Source organism: Nuphar pumila, chromosome 13, assembly GCF_984573655.1.
Source record: "Nuphar pumila chromosome 13, dmNupPumi1.hap1.1, whole genome shotgun sequence".
Lineage (NCBI taxonomy): Eukaryota > Viridiplantae > Streptophyta > Magnoliopsida > Nymphaeales > Nymphaeaceae > Nuphar > Nuphar pumila.
Genome location: NC_143261.1, coordinates 96505133 through 96530767, shown reverse-complemented (window position 1 = coordinate 96530767; position 25635 = coordinate 96505133). Strand labels below are relative to the sequence as shown.

Here is a 25635-nt window from a genome sequence, read left to right as displayed (position 1 = left end):
TGGCATTTAAAACCTTTCCCACAGCTTCTACAGAAGCATGAGCAGCCTGAGGAACAGTTTTGGGATGAGAGTATTTCTAGGGAAGTAGAAAGTGATAGGATAATAAAAAACATCTGATATAACCTATGCTCAGTTTTTCACTAACAAAGAACTGGAAGGTTAAGAAATTAACCACACCAACTGGTAAAGCAAATGGGAAAATGACAAACATGTGCATTCAATCACCTGCTGACTGCTCTACAGTCAATCAATCACATCAAATTTTTGGGTGAGAAAATCATGCTTTTAAAGAGTAATGACAGAACAATGATCTCTACTACCATATTTTGAAGGCCCTGTTTGGATCTGTTGGTATTTATTGTTTACATACATAAATTAAAGCATATTTTAGAAGGAAGATTCTTGCCTTTATTTTTAATTAAGTGAATGTTTTGGTGACGATGATGGAGGAGGTATTGATGGTGCTTATTTTTAATTAATACCATATTTTTAATTAACGATGGTAATGGCGGTGGTGACGGTAATGGTGGTGGTGACGATGATGGAGGAGGTATTGGTGGTGCTTGTAGTAAAGAAGTGGTGATGGTGATGAAATGGTCGTGGTGGTAGCGATGGTGATGGTGGTGAAGAAGTGGTGGTGGTGGTAATGCTGGTGATAGTGATAGTGGTAAAAAAAATGCTGGTGGTGGTGGAGAAATGGTGGTTGTGGTGATCATGATGTTGTTAATGGTGGTGGAATGGAAGAAAATAGGGAAAATCCCATTTAGGGGCCAACCATTTGTCCTTAGCTCCAAATATGGGCCACACATTTCTGAAATTCCAAATATGGACCAACCTTTTCTTGGAAACTGGCAAATGAGGGCCTGCGTTTATTTTGGTCCTTTAACTCAGGTTAAATCATGTCAAATTACAACAGTGACCTTCATAATTAAGAGTTCAAACAGTTTACTTTTTCTTATTGATGAGGATGAATGAGTAGTTTTCAATTTTCAAGAGACAATACAAGAAACCAAAAAGGAGTCACATTTTCCAATACAATGGATGTTCACCTAAGGTCCCTATATTTGACTGTTTCAGGAAAAGTTTGGCCCATATATAGAATTTCAGAAATGTGTGGCCCATATTTGGAACTAAAGGCAAATAGTTGCCCCCTAAATGAAATTTTCCCAAGAAAATTAGTTATAGAAAAAAAAAGTAGCTCCCTCACCCATTATTTTTTTTAAAAATGAGCGATATCTCATCATATTTATAAAAACTTATTATAGAAATCAGTGTTGTGAAAAGCGTTGAGGCGTAGCGAGGCGCTCCACCAAAATCTGAGGCGAGGCGTAAGCCTCGAGGTGTGAGGCGTAAAGCGTAAGCCTCAAATTATTATTTTTTTTAACTGAAAAAAAAACTATAAAAATTATCTAAAATTATAAATAAATAAAAAATGCTTTATTGATGAAGGAAATCACATGGAAAAAGTGAATCACTTAGAAGTTTTTTGTTCAAATAGAACTGGACAGATTTTTGTTTTTTCAACAAGGGAACATCCAATGAAAATTTAGGAATTTTCTAAGAACCAGTGGAAAAATCTCACTATATTTATACTTCTCACACCATCAATGATCATCATGAGACAGAAAGTTCAACGACACAGCAATCTAGTGTGTGCACATGCTAATAAAAACCATTCATTATAAATGAAATGCAAACAACACTCATTTCAACACTTCTATGCACAATTGCAGAGACACAAATTCATATTCCAATAATCTCAATACTTCCACATACATATGATAAGACATAAGAATGAATAGCAATCATGAAAAGTATATTAACCGATAAAACAAGAGAAACATGAAAGAAAATTCAGCAAACAAGAAAAGAGTATCCATATTTTTCAGAGCATAGAAAACTGGAACTCTAGATATCCCTCTACAAATCGAACTGACAAAATTCACCAAATCAGGGCCATCTCGAATAGAAAAATGACCAAAATGCATCAACGACCAGAAGAAAGAAAAAAAAACTGAGATTATCCAAGAACAAAAAGAAAACATGTAACCTGGATAATCCAAGAAAAAAACGAAAGGGAAAAGAGAAAACTGAGAGAAAAAGAGAGAAAATGAAAGGGGAAAGAGCAAAATGATTGAGAAAGAGAGAGGGGAGAAAGAGCATCAACGATTGAGAGAGAGAGGGGGGAAAGAGCACACCTGACCTCCGAAAGAGGGAGAGCGAGCGAGCGCAGCGGTGGCAGTGGTGGCGATGGTAGCGAAGGAGGAGCGTGAAGCTTCAACCGTGGCAGCAGGTGCAGTGGTGGCGAAGGTGGCGAAGCGTGAAGAGCAAGTGGGAGAGGAACAACGTGAAGAGCGAGCAGGAGAGGAAAGGGAGATGGAGCGGGCGAAGGAGGAGCGACAAGGGCAAATCGGCCTAATTAGTTAAAAGTTTTAACTTAAAACTGCGTGAAAAACCCTAATTTTTGGTCAAAATGGGGGCTTTGACCCTCATTTGACCAAAAAAAATGAGGCATGCGCCTCAAGGCGTATGAGGCGCACGCCTCGGGGATTTTACGCTTTATATATGCGCCTCAAGGCATAAAGCCCCTCGCCTCAAGGTGAGGCGTGCTTTTTGCGCCTTGAGGCACGTTTTTAATAACAATGATAGAAATAAAAACAAAAGAAAAGCACCAAAACGTGATATTTGAAATAAGTATAATTAGTAAAGAGCTATTTATAAAATCATCCAAACAAGGGGCGGGGGAGTTTTTGTTCGGGGAATCAAGAGTATCAAGAATTGAAAGAGTAGCTGAAAAATCTCTCTCGCTAAGAAGAAAATGACTTCCTAAGAAGAGGTCTTAACCCACCAATTTTTTTTGTTTTTTTGTTAAATGGGGAGAAAGAAGGAAGATTCCAGAATGAGACAATAGTGACAGTACTGATAACCCACTTCATACAACAACATTCACTTATATATCTCTAGGGAAAAGTGAAAAAGTGTGCCACCTAGTTCATTTATGTGAGAGAGAAGGGAGAAGGAAGAAGGAAGACATTAAGAGTGCAGTAGTCAATCCTGACGATTCATGTGTGGGTTCTATTTCATTTCAATCATTATTAATATATTTGACTAAGGTTAGACAAAAGACAAGTTTACCCTCATCAGAAACATAATATGACTATAATACATAAACTATGACAAATGACTAATATACCCTTCAAATACAAAGTAAATGACAACAATGCATCAACAATATGTGAACACGCCATTCCTAACAGCCTCCTTGAAGTTGTACATATCCCCTTTATCTTGGACAACTTGCCCTTTAGAAACCAAAATTGTGCCTCTGATTGACCTTTCGTAAAGTTATGAGCCACCTGATTTTTTTATCCCACAAATCGAGCTTCAATCTCCTGATCTTCAATCTTTTCTCTTATGAAATGTTGATCGATTTGAATATGTTTGGTTTTACGATGATGAATCGATTTCATGGATATCTTGATAGCACTTTTATTATCACAGTATATCACTGACCTCCCTATGCTTTGTCTCAAGGCAACAAGTAAATGTCTAATCCAGATAATTTCAGCAGCCAGTGTCGTCATCGATAGATATTCTGCCTCTACACTAGAACGCAACTGTCATCTGCTTTTTGCTGCTCCATGATATAAAATTCTTTCCACGAAAGACACAATATCCGAATACAGATCTTCTTGTATCTGGATCGTCTGCCCAGTGAGTATCAGTAAATCCAACAACAATTAAAGGATTGTCAAATTTAGTGTTCCTTTAATATACTTGACGATGTGCTTCACTGCCTGCATATGTTCTTCTCTAGGATCATGCATATACTGAAACACCTGAGTCACTGCATAAGAAATATTTGGACGTGTAAATGTTAAATATTGAAGTGCTCCCATTATGCTTCTATACAATTTGGGATCTCTATAGGATCGTCCTTCATCCATCCTCAACTTTGAACCAATAGGTGCAGGTGTGGATACAGGTTTGCAATCTTTTATCCCACTCCTTTTAAGAAGATCAATGGCATATTTTTGTTGTGACAAAAACATCCTTTCTTTATTTCAGTCAACCTCAACTCCAAGGAAGTATTTCAAGACTCCCAAATCTTTCATTTGATTTTTTTTCTGTGTGTGATCCTTCAACTGATTTACATGATCAAGAGGGGTCCAAGTAATGATAATATCATCCATGTAAATTAATAGAATAGTAATGTCATGACTATCAACACTAGGGAATAAAGAATAATCTACCCGACTGAGTTGGAATCCATACGCCTGGATTTCATCATAAAATCTTTAGAACCATGCTCTAAAAACCTGCTTAAAAACATATAGGATGTTTTTAATCTACACACCTTTTGGTAAGGATCACCTTCTGTGTACTCAGGCAGCTACTCCATATATACCTCCTTCTCCATGCAAGAATGCGTTCTTGACATCCATTTGATATAGCTCCTAATTGTGTATCATGGCTAAGGACAGGACAAGTCTGGTGGTACTCATCTTAACGACAAGGTTGAAGGTCTCATCGTAGTCCAATCCAGTCACAGATATCGACAATATTACGAAAATATCATGATATTATCGTTGTATTTTCAGCATACAATATTATAGGTAAAATATCACGATATTTTGAAAATATTGCCAATTTAATAATATCACGATATTATAAATTATTGTAATTTTTTTTATTTATTTTCTAAATCTTAAATGTGTTTTTCTTCTTTATTTTGCATTTTTACTTATTTTTTTATTATATATGTATTTTATTATCTAAACATGATATTTTATTACTTATTTTTGTTTTTTTTAAGCCCTGAGATTTTTCTGAGATTTATCACCAAACCTATAATATCACGAGAAATAGCCTCGTCGAGATATAGCCGATATTGATATTTGTGAGTCTGTGACTATGGTCCAAACTATACTCTTGGGTGTAACCTTTTGTAACTAGACATGCCTTGAACCTTTCTACACTTCCATATGCCTTGTATTTAATCTTATACACCCATTTACATTCCGCTACATTTTTGTCTTATAGCCTATTAACAATTTCCCAAGTATCGCAATAGTACAAGGCACTCATTTCTTCATTCATTGCTTTAACCCATTGGTAACTCTTGCTAGCTTGACTATATGACATTGGCTCTTGCTCTTGTTGAATCTCATTGAAGAACATTTGATATTCCAGGCTGAATGTATCATATGATACCCATCTGTCTATCAGATGTTTTGCTCTAACCAACCTGCGCAAAGGAATCTGCTCTTGAATTTGAGTGGCAGCATTAGCAGCTTCATTGCGCATATCAGGCTGATTATTCGCATCAATCAGCTGCTCATGTTGAACAACCTGATCATGATTTGTCCGTCTACTAAAATAAACTTTGCCATAAAACTTATCCTGTCCTTGATACACTACACCTGGCTGTTCTCCTTCAATCGTAAGGTTGTTCGGATTCATCTCTAATTCCTTTTCCTGCTGAAGATTGTTTGCATGCTGCTGGGAACGTGGACTAGCTGCAGATTTGTCAGCTGCACACGTTTGCTGACATATGAGCCCATCATTATCAACATCATCAGAGACCACAAATCTGTCTATAGGCTGATGGTATTCCAAACTGCATTCACCACTATTTCCTAGAAATAACGATATATCTGACCAAAACTGTAATTCATCAGATTGAGTGGGAACATTCTTTGTATGCATCTGTTTATACATTCAGCAATATCAAAGTTTCTTTCGTCAAAGATCACATGCTGTGATATGACTATGCCATTACTCAGAGGATTCCAGCACATATACCCTTTGTACCCTTCAGCATATCCAACGAACCTACAAACTTGAGCTTTCGGAGACAACTTATCCCTTTGGGATTCATCAGTGTGTACATAACAGATGCAGCCCCATACCTTTAGCTCATCAAATGATGGATTGGTACAATATAGCATGTAATAGGATGATTTGTCTCCTAAGTTTTTCATGGGCAACTGGATAATAACATGAACAGCAATATGAAATGCCTCCGTCCATAAACCCAATGGTGCACTGCTCATGTGTATCATACCAAGCGCACTTTCGACCACATGCATGTGCTTCATTTCAGCTATACCGTTTTGCTCTGGAGTGTGTGGGCATGATTTTCTATGATGAATGTCATGTGCATGTGGATAATCTCTAAAATCATGAGAGCAATACTCACCCCCACCATCACTTTGAAAATTGACTAAAGCCCAAACTGACCCTTAACATAAGAGTGGAATCGATGGAAAAGATTAAAAACTTCAGATTTATGTTTCATAAAGAAAATCCACATAAATCTTATGTAATCATCAATGAACAGAACATAGTATTTACTAGATGAGAAAGACGATTTGGGCGCAGGTCCTCATACATCAGAATGCACGATTTCAAACGGAAATGAAGCTCTTTTATTCAAATACTAAAAAGGTAGTATTGAGACGTGATCATATCTGGATCATGGATATTGGGCACTTTTAATGTTGGGTCCATTGTATATTTTATTATGTGCATGTTACCTCTATTACCCCTTCTTGATGTGTATTTTATTTGTTTGTTATCTGGGGTATTTATGTCATGTAAAATTGTTTGTATTCAATATATAAGAGAAAGAAATAGAGCATGCCTCCCACATTGGGAATCATGCAAGATTTAGACCCAACTATTGTGTCTTCTCTTCTCTTTTCTGCAGAATATTCTGGTTGTGTTCCTCAGTTTATCATGGTATCATGAGCAGGCCACGATTTGGATTGGTGACTGCTAAATCTGTGTGACCATCAAAGATCCAGATCCTCCTTCCTCCTCTTTCAGGTATTTCTTTTCTTCCGTAATCCTTCTATCCAATATATTGTTACCCCTCTTTTCTTTTTCTCCTTCTCCTTTAATCTATCTTCAGGTATCGCCACCTGAGCTTTCCTAGGATTCCCAATCGTCACCTCCTCTTCTATACTGTTTTGTTTCTCATTATTTTTCCTCATATCAAGTATTCTTGTCGATCTCTATATCCCACATCTTTTATCCTATTTCTGATTCTAAAGAATCATTATATCCTTTGTCTTTTATTCCAATTTCTGAATTTCAAGAATCGTTTGCTGCTTACCCTTTTCTTTGTTTTCATACCACACAAGTTATTTGGGTTTGATATTTATGATATTCATGGGTATGTCATTGAGCCAATATTGAAACTCCTATGACTACAGATGTTCACATTTCCAGGCTTCTATTATAGCAGGCAGCCAAATTCTGGAATAAGAATCAAACTCAGAAAATATTTATGTACGCCAATGTGTTGAACAAAAATCATCTTATTATAAGGCAGAATAGCATGTGACAAAAAAATATTTTCATCAATAGCATTTTTTATTATGAAAAGAACACAAGTTTGTCCTTAAACAGAAAAAGGGATATATAATTGTTGCTGCTATCATGACAGCAATTACCACTAAAACAACTATTATTATAGTATTATATTTACAACAACAAAAGTAAGAACAATAATAACAGTACCTTAGATGCAGCAGATGCTTGCCAACGTTGAATTTCACGAAGACGACTCATCTCCAAATCAAGAACTTGATAGGTTTCGAGGTATAAATCTGCTTGGCTTTGCTTCATAGACTCTGGCAACTGCATTATCATTTTTTTATTCTCAATATGTTAAAATTGGAGTTCACCAATAACAAGCTCCATATCATAAACTGTGGTTTTTTATCGGCCTCCATTCCATAACATTATTTTTGGCATATTGCTAAATGAATGAATCCTAGATGTATGTTCAGCAAACAAGAGGATTCTTTGCTTAGGGACCAGCTATCTACAGTTTGTGGCCTTTCAGTTAATTTGGCAGGAGATTCACAAATGGGCAAAATCTGGGGTCAGATATCACTAATTAGGGCAGCTTGTTGCTTTGTTGTGAGTTTTCTCAATAGCCAGCTTCCTGTACCTTATTTAATTTACAATGTCACTGCAGTGGTGGTTGACATGCTGCCTGTAATAAAAAAGGGCAGAAGCACCAATAAAGCAAACCACTCTTGAAGAGTAATCTCAAGAGCCAAGAACACAAACACTAAAAGTGTATACAAAAACCCACTAAAGGGAAAAATGACTAAAAGTCATAAGTTGGATATTATTGAAGAAAGAAAGAAGAGGGTAAAAAACCTAATGCAAATACAAGAGAAAACCTCCTCTACTTATAGAGGAGGAAACCAAAGAGGAGGGACCACAAGGGGGCTCCCATCTAGTCGTTGGCAACTGTCATAAATATGACTGTTGGGGCCTGTGAACACCCCAAATTTTTCAAAATATTATAAATATTCCATTTTTGCCCCTATTCCATTTTCTAAGTAATTGAGTCACTTTTAAAATCTAAATTTCATTTTATTTTTCAAATTTTACTGAAATTAAATTCATTTTATATATCTGACTCGATTTCGGATCCGGATCCAATATCAGAATCCAAATCTGAGTCTCGTCATCCAGTTTTAAACCGAATTTCCAAAAAAATACCAAAAATAATTTCTGAAAGGCTCAGACAGTCGATCCAGTGTCCATTTGGATTCGATGATCTGTATTTCTCGATTCAAGATCCAAAACTCAAATACTTTCTCAAAATGTCGGATCTAAGCCCGTTTTCTGAAGAAATTGCCAAAGACCAAATCTGAATTCTCAGAAAACCCTTCTTTTATAAATATTTCTCAAAAATTACAAAATGGTTTTTAAATCCCTTATTTTCCTTAGTTTCATAGTTTTTATTTCAAAAATACAAAAAATATAGAAAATTTCAAGAAAAGAACCAAAAATATATATATATATATATAGAAAAGAGAAATGCGAAAAATAGGCTGAGAAAACCCCTTTTCGTGAAAGTTGTTTTAGGGAAAACCTTTTTTTAGAAAAAAATTTATAAAAGAGCCAGTGTTTTGAGAAAATTCAAAACGAAGAGGACCCGATCTGAGAGAAGCCTAACGGCCATCTCCTATAAAATCGACCCTCAAGGGGGTCGATAGAGCCATCCGTTCCTCACCCCTCCATTGCGTAGAATCATCTCTCATCTTCTAATCCCCTTTGCCCTCTTCTTCATCTCGATTTTTTTTTGGAAAGAGAAGTCTGAAGAAAGAAGAAAAGAAAAAATCCTTCCTGTTCCTTCAGCGCAAGACTACCTGGTGAGTCTTCCCTCTTTCAGTTGCTCTTCTGATTGTTCTCATTATTTTTCTCTTTTAATCCTCATTTACGCACCATGGGTGGAGTTTGGATTGCTCTTAGCAATTTCAACCTTTCCTTCGTGCAATAGCAAACGAAATTTCCTAATTTCTACATTTTTTTTTCTTTTCTGCTCTACAGTTTACTTTGTCAGATTTTCTTAGTTTATGTAAGGGTCGACATTTCTTCATGCTATTCCGAGTTCTTTATTCCTTTTGCAATTTATTGTATTAAGTTTCTTTTGGTTAATATTTTCCATTTATAATGCTTTATGTTCTAGCAACATCGTTCTGGCATTTTTTTTTATTCTGCAGTTTTGATTCTATTGTTGTATCCCATGATATCTCTAGATCGAAGTCACCATGGGCATCCCCATTTCACAAATACTACTATCCATTTGCAATGTTTGCAGTATCAAGCACCTCTTTATTAGGTTTTTGGGTCAGCACCAATGTATATCGTGTGGTGTAAATCTTGCATGTCATTCATCATTCGCTTGCTATCTTTGATGCCTTTACAGTTCAGTTGCTCTAAAATCAGCGCATATTGTGAAGATTCGTGATTCACATTCAATCCAAGCTGATGGGTATCGGTTGATCTCATGAAGATTCACATGATCGAACCCCCTGCAAATATAATCTGTTGAATATCCATCGAGGGTCCACATAATTGGGGCATGTTTAATTTCATTCGTTGAGCATTTACCCCATTTGCAGCATAGTTCTACACCCATCTCCATTTTATGCATCCTCAATGCATTGGCATTCATTTTTCTTGACAGTCATATGTTTTAATCTAGCATAGCATCAGTTGTAGCTTCTGTTCATTACATGATAGCATCTTTCTCTTCCATCCATCATGATTTTATTCCTGCGTATTTCAATTTGAGGAGTTCGCTGGGTACTGCGTCTGCATTACATAGTCTGCGAATGTTTGCTGGAATCCCAGCGGTGGAAAAAACCACTTGTGTCTAGGAAAAATGCCTACAGAGTAAGATCTGGAAGCAAAGAGGGGTCGCCACTCCTGTATACAGAGGTTTTGGTTTTGTCTGCAGACATTATCATTCTTATAAAGAGACCATGGCCTTCAAGATTATGGACAGTTACTGTGAAGTCCATCAACGATGATATTGCTAAGAGGATATACATAAATATATATATATATATAATAATGAAACCAATTGGACAGCCTGCAGTGAATAAAGAAATCTTCATGAATTCATCTCCTGAAAAATTGGGCCACAGATGAATGAACCTGGACTGCTGTAATTGTCAATAGGACCCAATTCTGGTGAGTTGCCTGATAAAGTGAGGTATGCCCAGTTAAGGGGATTAATAATGGAAATTTTTTTTTTACTTGTCTGATTTGCCTGTTTCACTTTTGCATTTTCTGATTTACATTCATTGAGGTTACATTCTTAATCGATAGTTAAATTATGTTTTTGCAATAGCCATATGCATTGTGTCTACAATATCTCAATGTAGCTTCCCCTTTTGACATCCACAGCAATGCTCAGGCACTGTTGAGGCTTCGTCTTGGGGCATCCGCAGGGGTGCTAAATATTGCCATCTATCTATTATACCTATGCACTTCACAACACCCATTCCCCCACATCAATCTCCTGCTACAGTTGTATTTACAGTAGCCATCCCATTTCCTGCTGTAAACCATACCTCACATCACATCATCTTGCCGCACCTCCTGTTGTAACAGCCCCAGCAGCATGATATCCACCTTCAATACCCCTCAACGTCCAGCATTATCATACTTGTATATTCAGCATAGCCACCATTTACATTTGATCATTACCCACATAGCCAACTCCCACCTCACTACTCCACCAACAGCTACATCCCACTGCCATTTTCCACCTGCATTATTTCCGCCATTTCAGCCTCACCCAGCTTAATACAACACTCTTCACTTCACTACTTTCATGTAAACTCAGTTCACTGCACTGCACCCCATTCATCACTGTTGCACATCCTCTCAAAGCCATCTCTACACTTCCACTATCCAGCCATTTCTATTTCCTGCTCATTGCACTTTCACCAACCTCCCTGCATTCTTCCATTTGCATAGGCAGCGACACTTAGGCATCTTGCAATCCACACCATCCGCATCTTATAATGCATAAACATCCCATTATACTTCCTCATCCATGCCATATATATATATATATATACACTTTACTTACCACCCTCTATTCACTTGTATGACCATTTCTCTACCCAAACCCCTTTTCATCAATCCACATACATATACCCTTGTATAAACCTTTGGCATATTGCATGAATATTTCATTAAACCAATATATGTATTTCCTCATCCATATGATACACTGAAATTTGCATTTAAAATACAAATCATATGCATGGATCTCTTGTCACTTGCGTTGTATATTATGTAAATTTCCTTTTACATGCATATTTTACTCTGTGCTAACTTGGATTTTGCAGGAATTAGATAGAAAAAGTCATTGTCTTTCTTAAAATTAAAAATTTGAACTTTAATTCAAGTCAAAACTTGCAATAGCTAGATATAACGAGAATTTACATTCCTTGCATTAGATTAGAATGCATGAGCATATATATCTCCTGAAAATGCTTGTTTCATACTATTTTCTCTTTTATTTTCAAAAATACACTAATGGTGAAACATGAATGGCACGTGCATCATTCTAATAAGAGGTAATTAATCCTAAGCAAATGACTCGCATTGATGGCCATAGTCAAAATGTGGGCAATGCTTAGGATTTTTATCTTTTATAGAATAACACTGGATCCCTCTTCAAAAATCATCATATTTTTAAATATTTTCTTCTTTTATCAGGGTTTAAATTAAAATTAACTCAAAATATATATCAATGGCCATAGTCAGGATATATTGAGAGTTAATTTCATCTTAAACTCTATAAAGGCACCAAAAAATGTGTTTTATTCTTCACTTGAATTTAAATATGATTATTATATAATACATTCAATGGCCATAGTCAGAGATGTATTATATCTTCAATCTTATTTCAATTCATTTAAAAAATGATATATGTTTTTCAAATCCAATTTCAAAATTCTTTAAATGCATTCATCATTTAGGATAGAATTGCATCATATTTTTAAAATCCTTTTTCAAAAATCCAAGTGATTTTCTTCAAATATCTTCTTCACCTCTCAAATCAATCTTCAAATTCTCATAAATTCAAATTCTTCTTTCTATTTCTCAAATTCTATCTTAGTTCAAAATTTTAATCTCCAATTTCAAAGTCCAATTTGATTTTGAAATTTCAAAATTCACCTCTATATTCAAAATTCAATTTCCAATTCAAAATCTGATTTCAAAGTTGAATTTGAATTCATCTTCATTTCCAGGATTCAATTTCAAATTCAATTTAACATCTCATTTCAAAGTTTAACTTTGAAAATTCATTATTCATCTTCTAAACTTTAAATTCAAGCTTCAAAATCAAGCTTATTCTTTACCTTCAAAGTGCTTCTCAATTCAAAATCAAGATTTTAAGATTGATTCTGAATCTCAAAAATTTGATTCTTCCTAAATTTCAAATTCAAATCTGGTTTTCAAAATCCAGATCCATCTTCAAAAAGTCTCATTTGGACTTTTTAAAATCCAAAATCCAAAATCCAAAATTAGAACCCAATTCCAATTTGGATCCAGCTTTCCAAATCCAATCTCCATTTTGAATCTCAGACTTCGGATCCAACTTCATTTAGGATTCTTGATTCCATGTTCAGCTCCATCTTGAATCTCAGATTTCAAATCCAAATCTATCTTGGTTTTCAGATCTCAAATTCAAATCCATTTCTCATATCCCATCTAGATCTCTTAAACCCCATTCTATTTTTTTCGAACTCGATTTGGATTTCTCAAATCCCATTCTAATTTCAAACTTGAAATCTGGAATTCAATTCCATTTCAAATTTTATCTACTCTCCTAAATCCAGGTTCAAACTTCAAATTCAAAGTCCATTTCTGATTCTGAAAACTTCATTTTTTTCTCTCAGCTTCAAATCATTCTTTTTTTCAAGATTTATTTTCTCAACTCTGATTATTTCAAAAACTTAGAACTTCGAATATCTTTTCAAGATCTATCTCAAAAGTTCTAAGTTAAACTCAACTATTCAAAAATCATTCCTTCATTTTCTCATCACTTTTTCACTTGGAAAATCCCAAATTTCCAAATCATTCTTTTTCAAAAGAGCATATATCCTTGCATTGCACAAGCATGACTCTTTGTGCATTTTTTACTTAGGATAAATTCTTAGATGATATTTTAGGCAAAGCAAAAAGGCATAAAATTGATCCTTGGTTCGATTACCCCTAGTAAAGGCGTCAGGAACGGTCGAACCTCGTACCGACGAGGGAGCCCCGTCTCCCAATTTTTCAGCAAATATTTCAAAAAACGGAGGCGAGTAATTTTTCTAAATATTTTCAAAATTAAGGTCAAGTGAGACCTTCGCAAAAGAGTTCCTCTCACTTCTTCTTTTTCTCATTCGCTCTTCTTTTCTATCTTTTATTCTCCTTCAAAAAGGGGAACAGAGGCTAGAAAGGCGAAGAGAAAGGAAAAGAGAAACGAGAGAAAAAATTTTGCGATGATCACAGAGCCCCAACGACAAGATGAGTGGGGCCCCTTGTAGTCTTACAAAAAGCAAAAGAAAAAAGAAAAAAAAGAAAAAGAAAAAGTAAGCAAATGAGAGAAAAGGAAAGGGGGAAGAATTACATGGGGATTTACAAAAATACCCCTATCGGGTATTTGGAGAACAAAAACAAAAAAAGAAAATATGTATATATATATATACATATATGTATATATATACTTATATATACGTATGTATATATATACATATATGTATATATATACTTATATATACGTATGTATATATATAAGTATATGTATATATATATATATATTTATATATACATAATTTAACACGCTCCCTCAAACTTTACGGGGAGAAGACCGAAAGTTTGCTAAGAAGAAACATAAATCGTGGAGTTGGGAACGCTTTGGTGAAGAAGTTAGCCAGTTGATATTCTGAAGTAACGTATGGTAATGTGATGGTTCCTCTGAGATATTCGTCTCGAACATAATGGCAATCCATTTCGATATGCTTTGTCCGCTCGTGAAAAGTATGATTGCTTGCAATGTATATCGCACTTTTGTTATCACAACAAAGCTTGGTGGGAGAGGAAATGAGGACGCCCATGTCACCAAGAAGACTTGTGAGCCATATGATTTCCATAGTTGTCATTGCCATGGCCCGATATTCAGCTTCAGTGGATGACAGTGAGACCTTTTGTTGCTTCTTGCATCTCCACGAAATGAGAGATTCACCTAAAAAAATGCAAAGACCAGTAATTGAGATCCGATCATTGGGATTTTCTCCCCAGTCAGTATCAGTAAAAGCAGTTAATTCAAGAGATGAGGAAGAGGATAAGAAGAGCCTTTTGGAGATGGTATTTTTGATGTATCGCACAATTCGCATTACGGCCGCCATATGAGCTGAAATAGGTGCATGTTGAAACTGGCTTGCAGCATGAACTGCATGAGCTATATCTGGACGGGTAATGGATAAATAGGTGAGAGATCCAATTAATTGACGATAGGGGGTTGGATCCTCAAATAAAACACCATCCTCAAGTCTCAGTTTTGCATTGATAACTTCAGGAGTCTCAGATTTCTTTTCATCAGATATTCTTGATTCATTTGAGATAGAATGTATCCTCGAGAGGAGTAAGCCACTTTAATTCCTAAAAAATATCTCAAGAATTCAAGGTCAGACATATCAAAAGTTTCCTTTAACATAGACTTCACATCATTTACCCCCTTTTTGTCACTCCCAGTGATGATCATATCATCAACATACAACAGTAGAATAACAATGAAATCACATGTTTTCTTAACAAAAAGAGTTGTGTCAGTATAGCAAGAAGTAAATCCCAAATTGATCAATACATTACTAAACTTGTCATACCAAGCTTTAGGAGCTTGCTTAAGTCCATGTAAGGCCTTTTTTAATTTTAAAATTTTACCATTTAAATTCATACCCGGAAGTGGTTCCATGTAAACTTCTTCATTTAAACTTTCATTTAAAATGGCATTTTTAGCATCAAGTTAAAAAATTGGCCATTTTTTTAATAAAGGCTATTGCAATAAGAGCTCGAACACTAGTCATTCGAGCAACTGGAGCAAAAGTTTCATCATAATCCACCCCATATTCTTGGGCATACTCTTTGGCTACTAACCTATCCTTATATTTTTCTAAAGAACCATCACTCTTAGTTTTTAATTTAAAAACCCATCTACATCCAATGAGTTTCTTGCCATTTGGTGGATCAATGATTTCCCAAGTTTGTGTCATTTTAAGTGCATTAAGTTATAGTTCCATTGCTTCATTCCAATGAGCATATTGTTTAGCATCATTATAATGAGACGGTTCATGAAATGAGTGAAAAGCTAGCAAACATACTCGAAAATTTGGAGAAAAAGAGTCATAAGATACAAATCTATTTGGTATTTTAGAAATACGATTTGATCTTCTTTGAGAGGATTCTTCAATCGACTCATTTTGAGAGAATTTTTCAAGGGCACAAAGAGGATTATTTTCATTCCTTCTAGAGTAGACTTGTGTTTGCCTTGGTATATTTTCTTCTAAATTTTGGTCATCATTTGCAGGTTCAAAATGATCCTCTACAAGAGTTTCACTAGATTCAACATGATCATTTATGACCTTTTCTTGAAGTAACAAGTTAAACAAAAAAGAGTAATCAATATTTTCATTTGGTTTATGCGAAAAACCATTTTCTTCTTCGAAAAATGTGACATCTTTTGAGATATAAAGTTTGTTTTTTAATATGTCAAAACATCGATACCTTTTTGTTTTTCGCCATATCCTAAGAAAATACATTTAATTGCCCTTGAAGAAAGTTTATCATTTTTGTGAGTTAGAACAAAGCATTTACATCCAAAAATTCTTAGTCTTTTATAATCGGGAGACATATTGTAAAGTTTTTCAAATGGAGAAAGATTTTTCAAAGAAGATGAAGGGGTTCTATTAATAAGATATGTTGAGGCTAGAACAGATTCGGCCCAAAAAGATTTTGGAACATTTTTTAAAATTAATAAAGTTCTTGTGGTTTTCTATTATGTGTTTATGCTTTCTTTCTGCAAGACCATTTTGTTGCGGAGTGTTTGGACAAGAACGTTGATGGCAAATACAATTTTCATTCAAATAGATTTGAAATTCATTGGACATATATTCGCCTCCCGAAGCGGATCTAAGAATTGATAGATTTCCTAAAAATTTATTTTTAACCATTGCATGGAATTCTTTAAAAAAGGAGAAAACTTCGAATTTGCGACTTAAAAAGTAAATTCATGTAAATCGGGTGAAGTCATCAATAAAGACCACATAGTACAAAAATCCTCCTTTGGATAAAATAGGGGAAGGTCCCCAAACATCGGAATGAACAAGTTCAAAAGGCCGAGTGGTGACATAATTTCTTTGAGGAAATGGAATAGCTTTAGATTTCCCAAAAATGCAATCTTTACAAGTCATGTGTTTGTTTTTACAAGTATTGTTCAAAAAAGAAAAAAGAGACATCTTTACAAAATTTGGATGACCAAGTCTCTCATGCCAAATTCCAATACTTTTGTCCTTTATAAGATTGCAAAATGACTTTGATGGAAGAGTCAAAAAGTCCATAAAATAAAGATCACCCCTTCTATGGCCTTGCCCAATTAGCTTCCCTGACTGGAGATCCTGCACGGTGCAATCTTTAGGTGAGAAAGAGACTTGGCATCCATGATCGGTGATTTGGGAAACGGAAAAAAGATTTAGATTAATTTTTAGAACGACTCTTTAGAAACGAAGAAGTTTTAAGAAAAATCAAGTGTTCCAATATTTTTAATTTTTAAAGATGTCCCATCGGCTGTTGAAACATAAGAAGATATGGGTTCGGAAGAAACATTAGAAAGAGAGTTTTTATGAGATGTCATATGAAAAGAAGCACCGGAGTCTAGTATCCACATACCTGGAGGTGATGAAGAATAGGCTATGGCGGCTCCTGATGTTGAAGATGAAGAAGTTTTGAGAAGATGTTGGAGAACTTCAGAGATATGATTAAGAGTATCTTTGATATCTCCTTCTTTGACACTATCTTCTTCCTTCTTTGGAGAATTTTCTCCAACCGCGGCCACTTTTCCCTTAAACTTTGGGCAAACCGGCTTGATATGTCCCGGTTCATTACAATAGTGACAAATCACTCCCTTTCTATATCCATTATTTTTGTTAAAGTGGGGAGGTCTATATGCTTTTACATTTGATCAGGGCCTAGTAACGGCCAAAACTTCATCACTCTTAATACTTATGCCAAGACGAGTTTCTTCTTGACATACTTCGGCAAGGGCGTCTTCAATGGGTAAGACTTTACTTCTATGGAGAAGGGATGCCCTAACTTGTTCAAATTCCGGCCGAAGACCATGGAGAAATTGGAAAAAATGCTCTTTTTCAATTTGTTCTCTTCTTAACTCAATATCTTTCGGAGCCACCCATTTGGGCTCAAGAAGAACAAGCTCATCCCAAAGAGGGGTTAAAGAACTAAAGTAATCACGGACACTCATATCCGCTTGTCTAGTAGAACGAATTTTTTCTTGACAAAAAAATTGTCTAGCTAGATCCTTTTGGGTATACATACCCTTAAGAAAGAACCATGCCTCATTGGCTCTTCTAAATTTAGCAATGTTGGCACAATTTTTGAGGTTCACATTGTTCATAAACCATGCCAAAATTTTGGCATTGATGGTCATTGATAGCTTTCATGCGCTCATCGCCATCTAAAGCTTTTTCGATCCCACTTTCAATTTTAGTGAGAACAAGAGAGGGTTCGGGAATAGTTCCCATAACAAAACCCCAAAGTTTCTTACCTCTTAGATGATTTTCCATAGCGGAGGCCCACATAAGGTAATTAGATCAATTGAGCTTAAAAGAGAGCTCTACCTTAGATTCTCGTTCCATAGGTACTGAATAGTCTTCCTTTCTTCAAAAGCTTGAGAGGCACATGTCCCAAGATATCAAAAAGAAGAGAAGTTCGATCACCAACCTCGCTCTGATACCATGTAATAAAAAAGGGCGGAAGCACCAATAAAGCAAACCACTCTTGAAGAGTGATCTCAAGAGCCAAGAACACAAACACTAAAAGTGTATACAAAAACTCACTGAAGGGAAAAATGACTAAAAGTCATAAGTTGGACATTATTGAAGAAAGAAAAAAGAGGGTAAAAAACTCAATGCAAATACAAGAGAAAACCTCCTCTATTTATAGAGGAGGAAACCAAAGAGGAGGGACCACAAGGGGGCTCCCATCTAGTCGTTGGGAGCCCCAACGATCATTGGGGCCCCAACGACAAGATGAGTGGGGCCCCTTGTAGTCTTACAAAAAGCAAAAGAAAAAAGGAAAAAAAAAAAGTAAGAAAATGAGAGAAAAGGAAAGGGGGAAGGATTACATGGGGATTTACAAAAATACCCCTATCAATTATTTGGAGAACAAAAACAAAAAAAGAAAATATGTATATATATACTTATATATACGTATGTATATATATATAAGTATATGTGTGTATATATATATATATTTATATATACATAATTTAACACTGCCACCCTTTTTTGTTTCTCTTTGTGTCAAAGTAATTTTTTTTTACTTTCAAGAAGACAAAATAGTGTGACAAAAATCCTCATGGCATCTTTTGCTTATTTGTGCATTGTGCCTCTATAATTTGAACACTACACTGTACAAGTGCAATGGTCATGACATTGATGACCTGCTTTTCAGAGGTGATGATGGACAGTATGACCAAGTGTGTGGCCTGGGAATATGTAGTAAAAATAGCCTATCAAAACGCTTTAAGTTGGACGCCAAAGGAGAAAATCTGTAGATATGTGTCCATATTTTGTGTGTGTATGTGCATGTTTTGAGCCATGACCATGTATAGATAGCTTATCTTGAGAGTCATATTCATGACAAATACTTTGTAGATGCAAAAAAGGGGAAAGACACATAAAACAGATAAACCTTGAAAAATACACGATATATTATTATAATATTAAACCTTGAAAGGAGAAATACACATATATATTAAAAAAATAGATGAAAATGGAGCAGCCCTCCCTCCCTGCCGGATTTTAATGGCTGAAACACAGCCAGTCTTTTTTCTGGTTGGGAAATGGTGGTGCAAGTTTTAATGTCCTTTAGGGTGTACTGTGTAGATTTCAGAATTCAGATCTCCGATGCATCAAAAATTTCGCTTTTACAGAAGAGATCCAAGATTCAGTGAGCAACCATCACCAAAAACTTGCACAGTTGCTACCTTGCCTACATATAAAAGATGACACCTTCAAAGTGGTCTAGTCAAGCAAGAAAAGACAGGAGTTTGTCATTGTAACGAGCACCAACAAGATGTCTGACCGGCTCCCTCATAGCCAATCTAATGAAAGTGTGCAATTTGGAATTACAATAACTAATGTTTGCGTCCATACTCCAGTAGCATTCCCATGTGGCCTTAGCGTAACATGATTCAAGAAGGCCCAATAGCAAGATTTGACTAAAATAAAAGGCACTTGCACCCCTTCCATGTAAACAAATCAATGGGTGACTTTGGAAAATGAAGTTGGTTAAAATATTCACACCCACATCACTAACTCTTCACAACCATTATCAACTCCTCTAAAACAGACTATATGCTATGAACAAGAGTTTTGGAATAAGAAACAATACTAGATTAAAAATAAATAGAAGAATATGCATCTACATGTATGTCACACTGCAAGTGTTGTAGCCTCATTGGTGTTTTTATGTCTTGTTAAGGTACATTCATCTGTACAAAGCATAAATGTTGATTAAAGAATGCTTGTTAATGCTATAAATAATGAATGATTTACTTGTAGATTGTGTTTTTATTGTGTTATTAGGTGATGCCACGTACTAGTACCACGTGATTTTGTTTTTATTTACAATTGTTTGCCCACCTATATGAGTGGCACGGTTATAATTTTTTATTATTTACTCCTTTCTTCATATTTCCCTGATTAGGGTCATCATGATATAAATAAAAACTTTAACAGTGTTGCCTTTTGCCAGAGAGGAACCTTAAAGATCACAGCTGGTACTTATCTCTTGGTTTCTGTCAGACTGTTATCTATCCACTATTGCAGATATTCCAACTCTGACTTTTATAAAATCATTAACAAACCTGTGGTAGAGCTTTGATGCAACTGCGATATGTATAAAGCACAGCTGACATCTCCTTTCCTTCTAGAATAAGTGAATTCTGAAAATGCAGCAAATGTTTATCATGGTTTTGTGAACATAAAGAAATAAAAAAAAGAACGCTTATTTAGGTGAATACTTGGTTCAATTCTAACCATATGTGCATTATTTCAGCATAACATATTTAAAGAAAAAAAGGTAAATACTTTATTGGTCAAATTCCAACAAATTTTGCAAAATTTACAAATGCGCATCCCAAATAGCATCTTGAAATTGTTGAGAAAAATATTGATATATTGATTGGAACATTGAATTTAAACTTTTATAAGCAAGTTAAAAACATTATGGGAATTTAAGAGCTGAAAACGAGAGTACAGAAGCAATTCAGAAAAACATTTCCTCAAAGGACAAGAATCAGGGGCACCAGAACAACAGCATACCAGCTGGTTGATGGCTTTAGTGTCTTCCACAAGTGATAGGCGGTACGCAGAAACATCAGCATATTCTTGAAACAAAAAGAATGGATATGAGAAATACATTAATATAACTTGTTTATCATCTGCACCACAATCTTGAGGACTCAAAAGCAAAATAAATACATGGCCCACTTTAACAGTTTACAATTCTTAAGAACAACGTAATAAATACCTATAGGACTGTTTGTTGCATGTCTTTCAGTTGATAACAAAATATTGAGGCCTTGAACATCCAGTTGATCATCCTGAAAAACAAGAATACAAGAAATTGATTTGTTATTGCTGGAATTATAGTTGGTAATCAATTAAATTTGACTAATTGGAGGCATGCTGATATATATATATGAACTTGAATGTAGTAACTTAAATTGGTAGCCACTACTTTTATCTTAGACAGCCCCCATCTCTAAAACCTAGAAGTCATACAGGACTAGGGCTGTCAACCTGTCAGGTTTGTATTGGGTACCCAATCCAATATGAACCTGATCAACTGGGTATGGGCATGAAAATGCCGATCCGAACTTTATTTGGATCAAACTGAACCTGACCCAGGTAATATGTGGATCTGGTTTAAGCTTTGATTTTTCTTTTTCTTTTCTTTTTTTTGCTGGATATCTTTGACCTGGCCCGGCCGACTCAAGTTTGTTGCATGTATATTTAAGCAAATTAAATACTGTTTAGAATATATGGATCAGGTTTGGTAACCTTGACCCAATATAACCCCAACCAGACTGCAACCTCTTTGGGTGATTGCAGGTGCACCTTTATGGGTTGGATACCCAACCTATTAACAGTCCTGATTCAGGTTGTTCATCATACTATAGAATATAAATAAGAACAAGTTCCTCTAACTCAATTGCTGCATATTTTTATTATTCGGTAATCTACAGTTTGTCTTGCATGCCTGATTAAGGATGCACATCTGGCCAGCAAATTTAGATTGGTTATAGAATTTGTGATCATGATGCAGCTGTGTTGAATTTCTTAACTCTATACTAACACCACATTGACTTGCTGAACTGCAACTTATATCATAGATTGAATTGGTATTCTATGTTTTATCTATTTGTGGCATGGTTCTGTTGATGTTTCCTTTGGAGAACTATCATGGGTTCCTACATTGGACAGCATTCTCTGACTATACTATCTAGGGCACAATTAGTACATCAAGTCTTCCATGGTTATTAGCGCCCAGCATTGTTGTATATCCCATATTTGATTACACTGCAACAAAGATCTTCCAAATCTCTCAGTTCATGTTTCCTTCTAATAGCATGAATACTTTAGGCGTCATTGTGATACCATCCATTATCCAGGACCGTGTTATATCTGCATCTTACTTCCTGAAACAACATAAGGAAGAACAGACCTAGGCATAGCCTCTCAGTTCATGTTTCCTTCTATAGCATGAATACTTTAGACGTCATTGTGATACCATCCATTATCTGAAGCTATGTTTTATCTGAATCTTGATTCCTGAAACAACATAAGGAAGAACCCATCGCAATCGCTTTGCCAACAACTTCCCTAAACTCTTCCGAAGAATCTCTACATATGGCATAACCAACTATCCTGCTAAACCATCCTTACTCCTTAAGTAACAGAGTGTTATAATATGTTTATATCCACGAGAAAAGAAGTTTAAATTGTAGTGAGTATGGTCAATTGCATAACTGAGACGATCGTATAATGAGATGGAGCAAATAAATGCATGGCATCGTAGCACCAAACCCGCATTTTGAAACAGATCTTGGGCGCATTATTGGGATCAATAGGACAATCATGATACTATGGGCCAAGTGTACTCGGCGAACTTCTCCTTTTGTGCCAATTCAACGGTAAGACTAGCAAAAACGGAACACCACAGTTTAAAGGTTTCAGTGTAGCAATAGCTAAACCGTAAGCATTCATCCACGTAATGTGATTTCCCGACTTATCCCAATTTCGTGGATAAGAGTGTGCACTGAAAGTCCCTCAGCTTACTGTTCTAACCTAAAGATTGCGTTCAAACGTACAATAGAATCATGTTGAGCACATTCTCTTGCAATTTGAATAGCAAATCGAATAAACAAACACGTATCAAGGATTCAGTGCAAAGAGTCATCAAACAAATACATCTAGAGATAACGACCCAAGAACCGCATTCCAGAACCCCACTCTTACAACTGTTATCCATTACGCGGTATGCATAGTCAATATATATCGGAGAAGATCATGGGCATTACCTCCAACGAGAACGTCGAAAGCGCGGCGATCGCCTCCTCGACCGGGACGGCCATTGCCCGCCTCTTTCAACTCAATCTACCTACAAATACAGCACGATAGAGACATAACAATGCAGAAACAGACTAAGCGCAATAGAGATCGTTGACGCGGATAACGAAAACGATCGGATGAGGACGAGGGAAAAAGCATCGAACCGATTGAAAGAGTAGGGAAAAAACTCTCGATGATGTGTCGACGTTTAGGTCAGAAGGAAAACTAGAGGATCATCAGAGACTGTAATGAGGGAGAGAGAGAGAGAGGTTTCAGGGTCCAATGCAGGTAGAAGAGAGAGAGAGAAGACGAGGCGGTTGTGGGCGCGCCCGCGCCTCGTCGGGGGAAGGTCGGCGAGAAGAGGGGGGGGTGGATGGGTAGTGTTGGGCTCGACTCAGTGTGTGAAATGACGAGTTTATTCCTCGGTTCTTGTTTGTCCGCAAAACGCTGCAATGAGAAATAACGTAAATGCCCTCGTGATTCGTTTGAAGTCTAGTTCTAATTATGGCGCTTGGGGTGCTTATATTGTAAGCAACGGGCTTGGCGCGTGAATAGCAAGCGAATGGGGTCCGTTTGTAGATCGCAATCATGACATTGACACGAGCGGCGGGCGGCGGGCGGCGCGCGGCTCGGCGGATTTAGCGGGGTTTTTTCACGGAGAAAATATCGCGATGTTTTGAAATATACGGGTTTTTTTCAGAAAACCTCAAAAAATTATTGATCGTGTGTAAAGATCTTTTTTTTTTTAGCATGAAATAAACACAAATCAATCAGTTTTAATATGCAAAAAAAGTGTCACTTGGCCTTGCATGTTTGCGCTGGTCACAGATAAGGGTGAACAATCACAGCTGATACAGTAGTTGTGATTGTTGATTACATGGTCAAACTTGTAAGAAACTTTTACAGGAAGGCAAAAATAATTACAGTTGGCAATTACAATCATGGTTTGTGTTTTTCTCAGTGTTTCACTGACCTTGAGAAAGTGTTGTGATTGTTGTTTACGATGAAAGGATCTTGAAAATTTCAAGAATCAGTGGACATTGAAAGATTTGAATGCGTCGCTTTTTCCCACTATATATCAGCCCTTGAAAAATATCAATAAGTTGAAACCATATAACAAAATCAAATGATAAAAAACCACGTTTGTGACTGAGTTTTCAACCAAAATTGTCCACTTGTACCTTGTGGCTAGGGCTATCAGAGACGAGTTAAGCTCAAAAATTGGGCTTGGCCGCCGAGCTATGAGCCAGCATGTTTATGGATCCAATCCAAGCATGTACAAGAGAAGTTAGGTCAGTTGCGCTAGATGTTCAAACCAATTATGCATATGCTTCATAAATTTGCATAAATATATTTGCACACATCCAGTTAGAATAAAATCGCTCAAATCACAAATATCCTACTTATTCACAAATACTTCACGAAACCACTGAAATTGCCCTGATATGTACCTGCACACACGATCATCTCATGTGTGCATCCACTTGGTTGTGCACCTTGTCACTTCGTGTGACTGCAACATAAATGCATGGTCACCTGTTGCATACTGCTTAGGCACACACGCATCCATGTGTGCCCATTGTTGTTGCTCATTCATGGTCATTGGCATTTGCATGCCTTGGTCTACGTGCTTGGGCGCATACACATCTGCCTCATCATCTACATATCATGCACCTTGCACATGAAAGGCACTATGCACACAACACTGGCGCTACACACCCGATAGTTATCTCCATAGTGGAATTCTCCTTCACTCTAAAATAAATATCACATTAGTACTTGAAATCTCTCCATCAATGTGAATTCATTGGCTTTCCATGGTGTTTAAATTTGGTAATTTGTGTCACGTCTTCCAATATAATGATAATCTTAATATATCTGAACTGAAATATGTTGGTTGCCGAATTCCAAAACTACACAAGACTTTAAGAGATTATTATTGGTGTTCCATTGTGTGACCTCCGATAAATTTTTAAAATGCATCTGATCCATCAAATCATTTGCTTCCTTTGTTATTGTTATGAGACACGTATGTGCTTGAATCAGTATAATTGATGCATGCAAGATGTTGGATCTTCTAAATCTTGTAGTTGTAGATCTTGCAATCAGAATTAATTTTGTTAGAATTAAGCTAATATTACAATTTAATTATTGAATATAAGACTCAAGTTCAAATAAGACATATATATGACAAATTAATCATTAAATTACAATAGTCAAAAACCTTATCTTATAAACATGCTTACACACACATTTAATGTTTTAAACATTAAACTGCAAAAATTGAATTAGTTATCCTAAAAACATGCTTCACACATACATGACAAACTAATCAATTAATTGCATAAATAAAACTAATAGTCTTAAAAACATGTTTCACATATACATGACAAATTAATCA

At 35.9% G+C, this 25635-nt stretch overlaps 1 protein-coding gene across 2 annotated transcripts in view; it reads right to left on the bottom strand.

Moving 5' to 3' along the window:
* PIR121 (transcription activator) overlaps positions 1-23533 on the bottom strand; it is a 194568-nt gene extending 171035 nt beyond the window's left edge. Inside the window, exons 1-6 of one of the 2 annotated variants that reach the window (XM_089985299.1) lie at positions 23399-23533; positions 23204-23283; positions 21151-21223; positions 20943-21007; positions 20486-20563; positions 7528-7647 (exon numbers count right to left, since the gene is read on the bottom strand). In XM_089985299.1, the coding sequence (XP_089841425.1) occupies positions 7528-7647; positions 20486-20563; positions 20943-21007; positions 21151-21223; positions 23204-23257 (390 nt within the window). In that variant the 5' untranslated portion in view covers positions 23258-23283; positions 23399-23533. The other variant, XM_089985300.1, reaches the window with a different exon arrangement.
* Positions 23534-25635: the final 2102 nt, after the last annotated feature.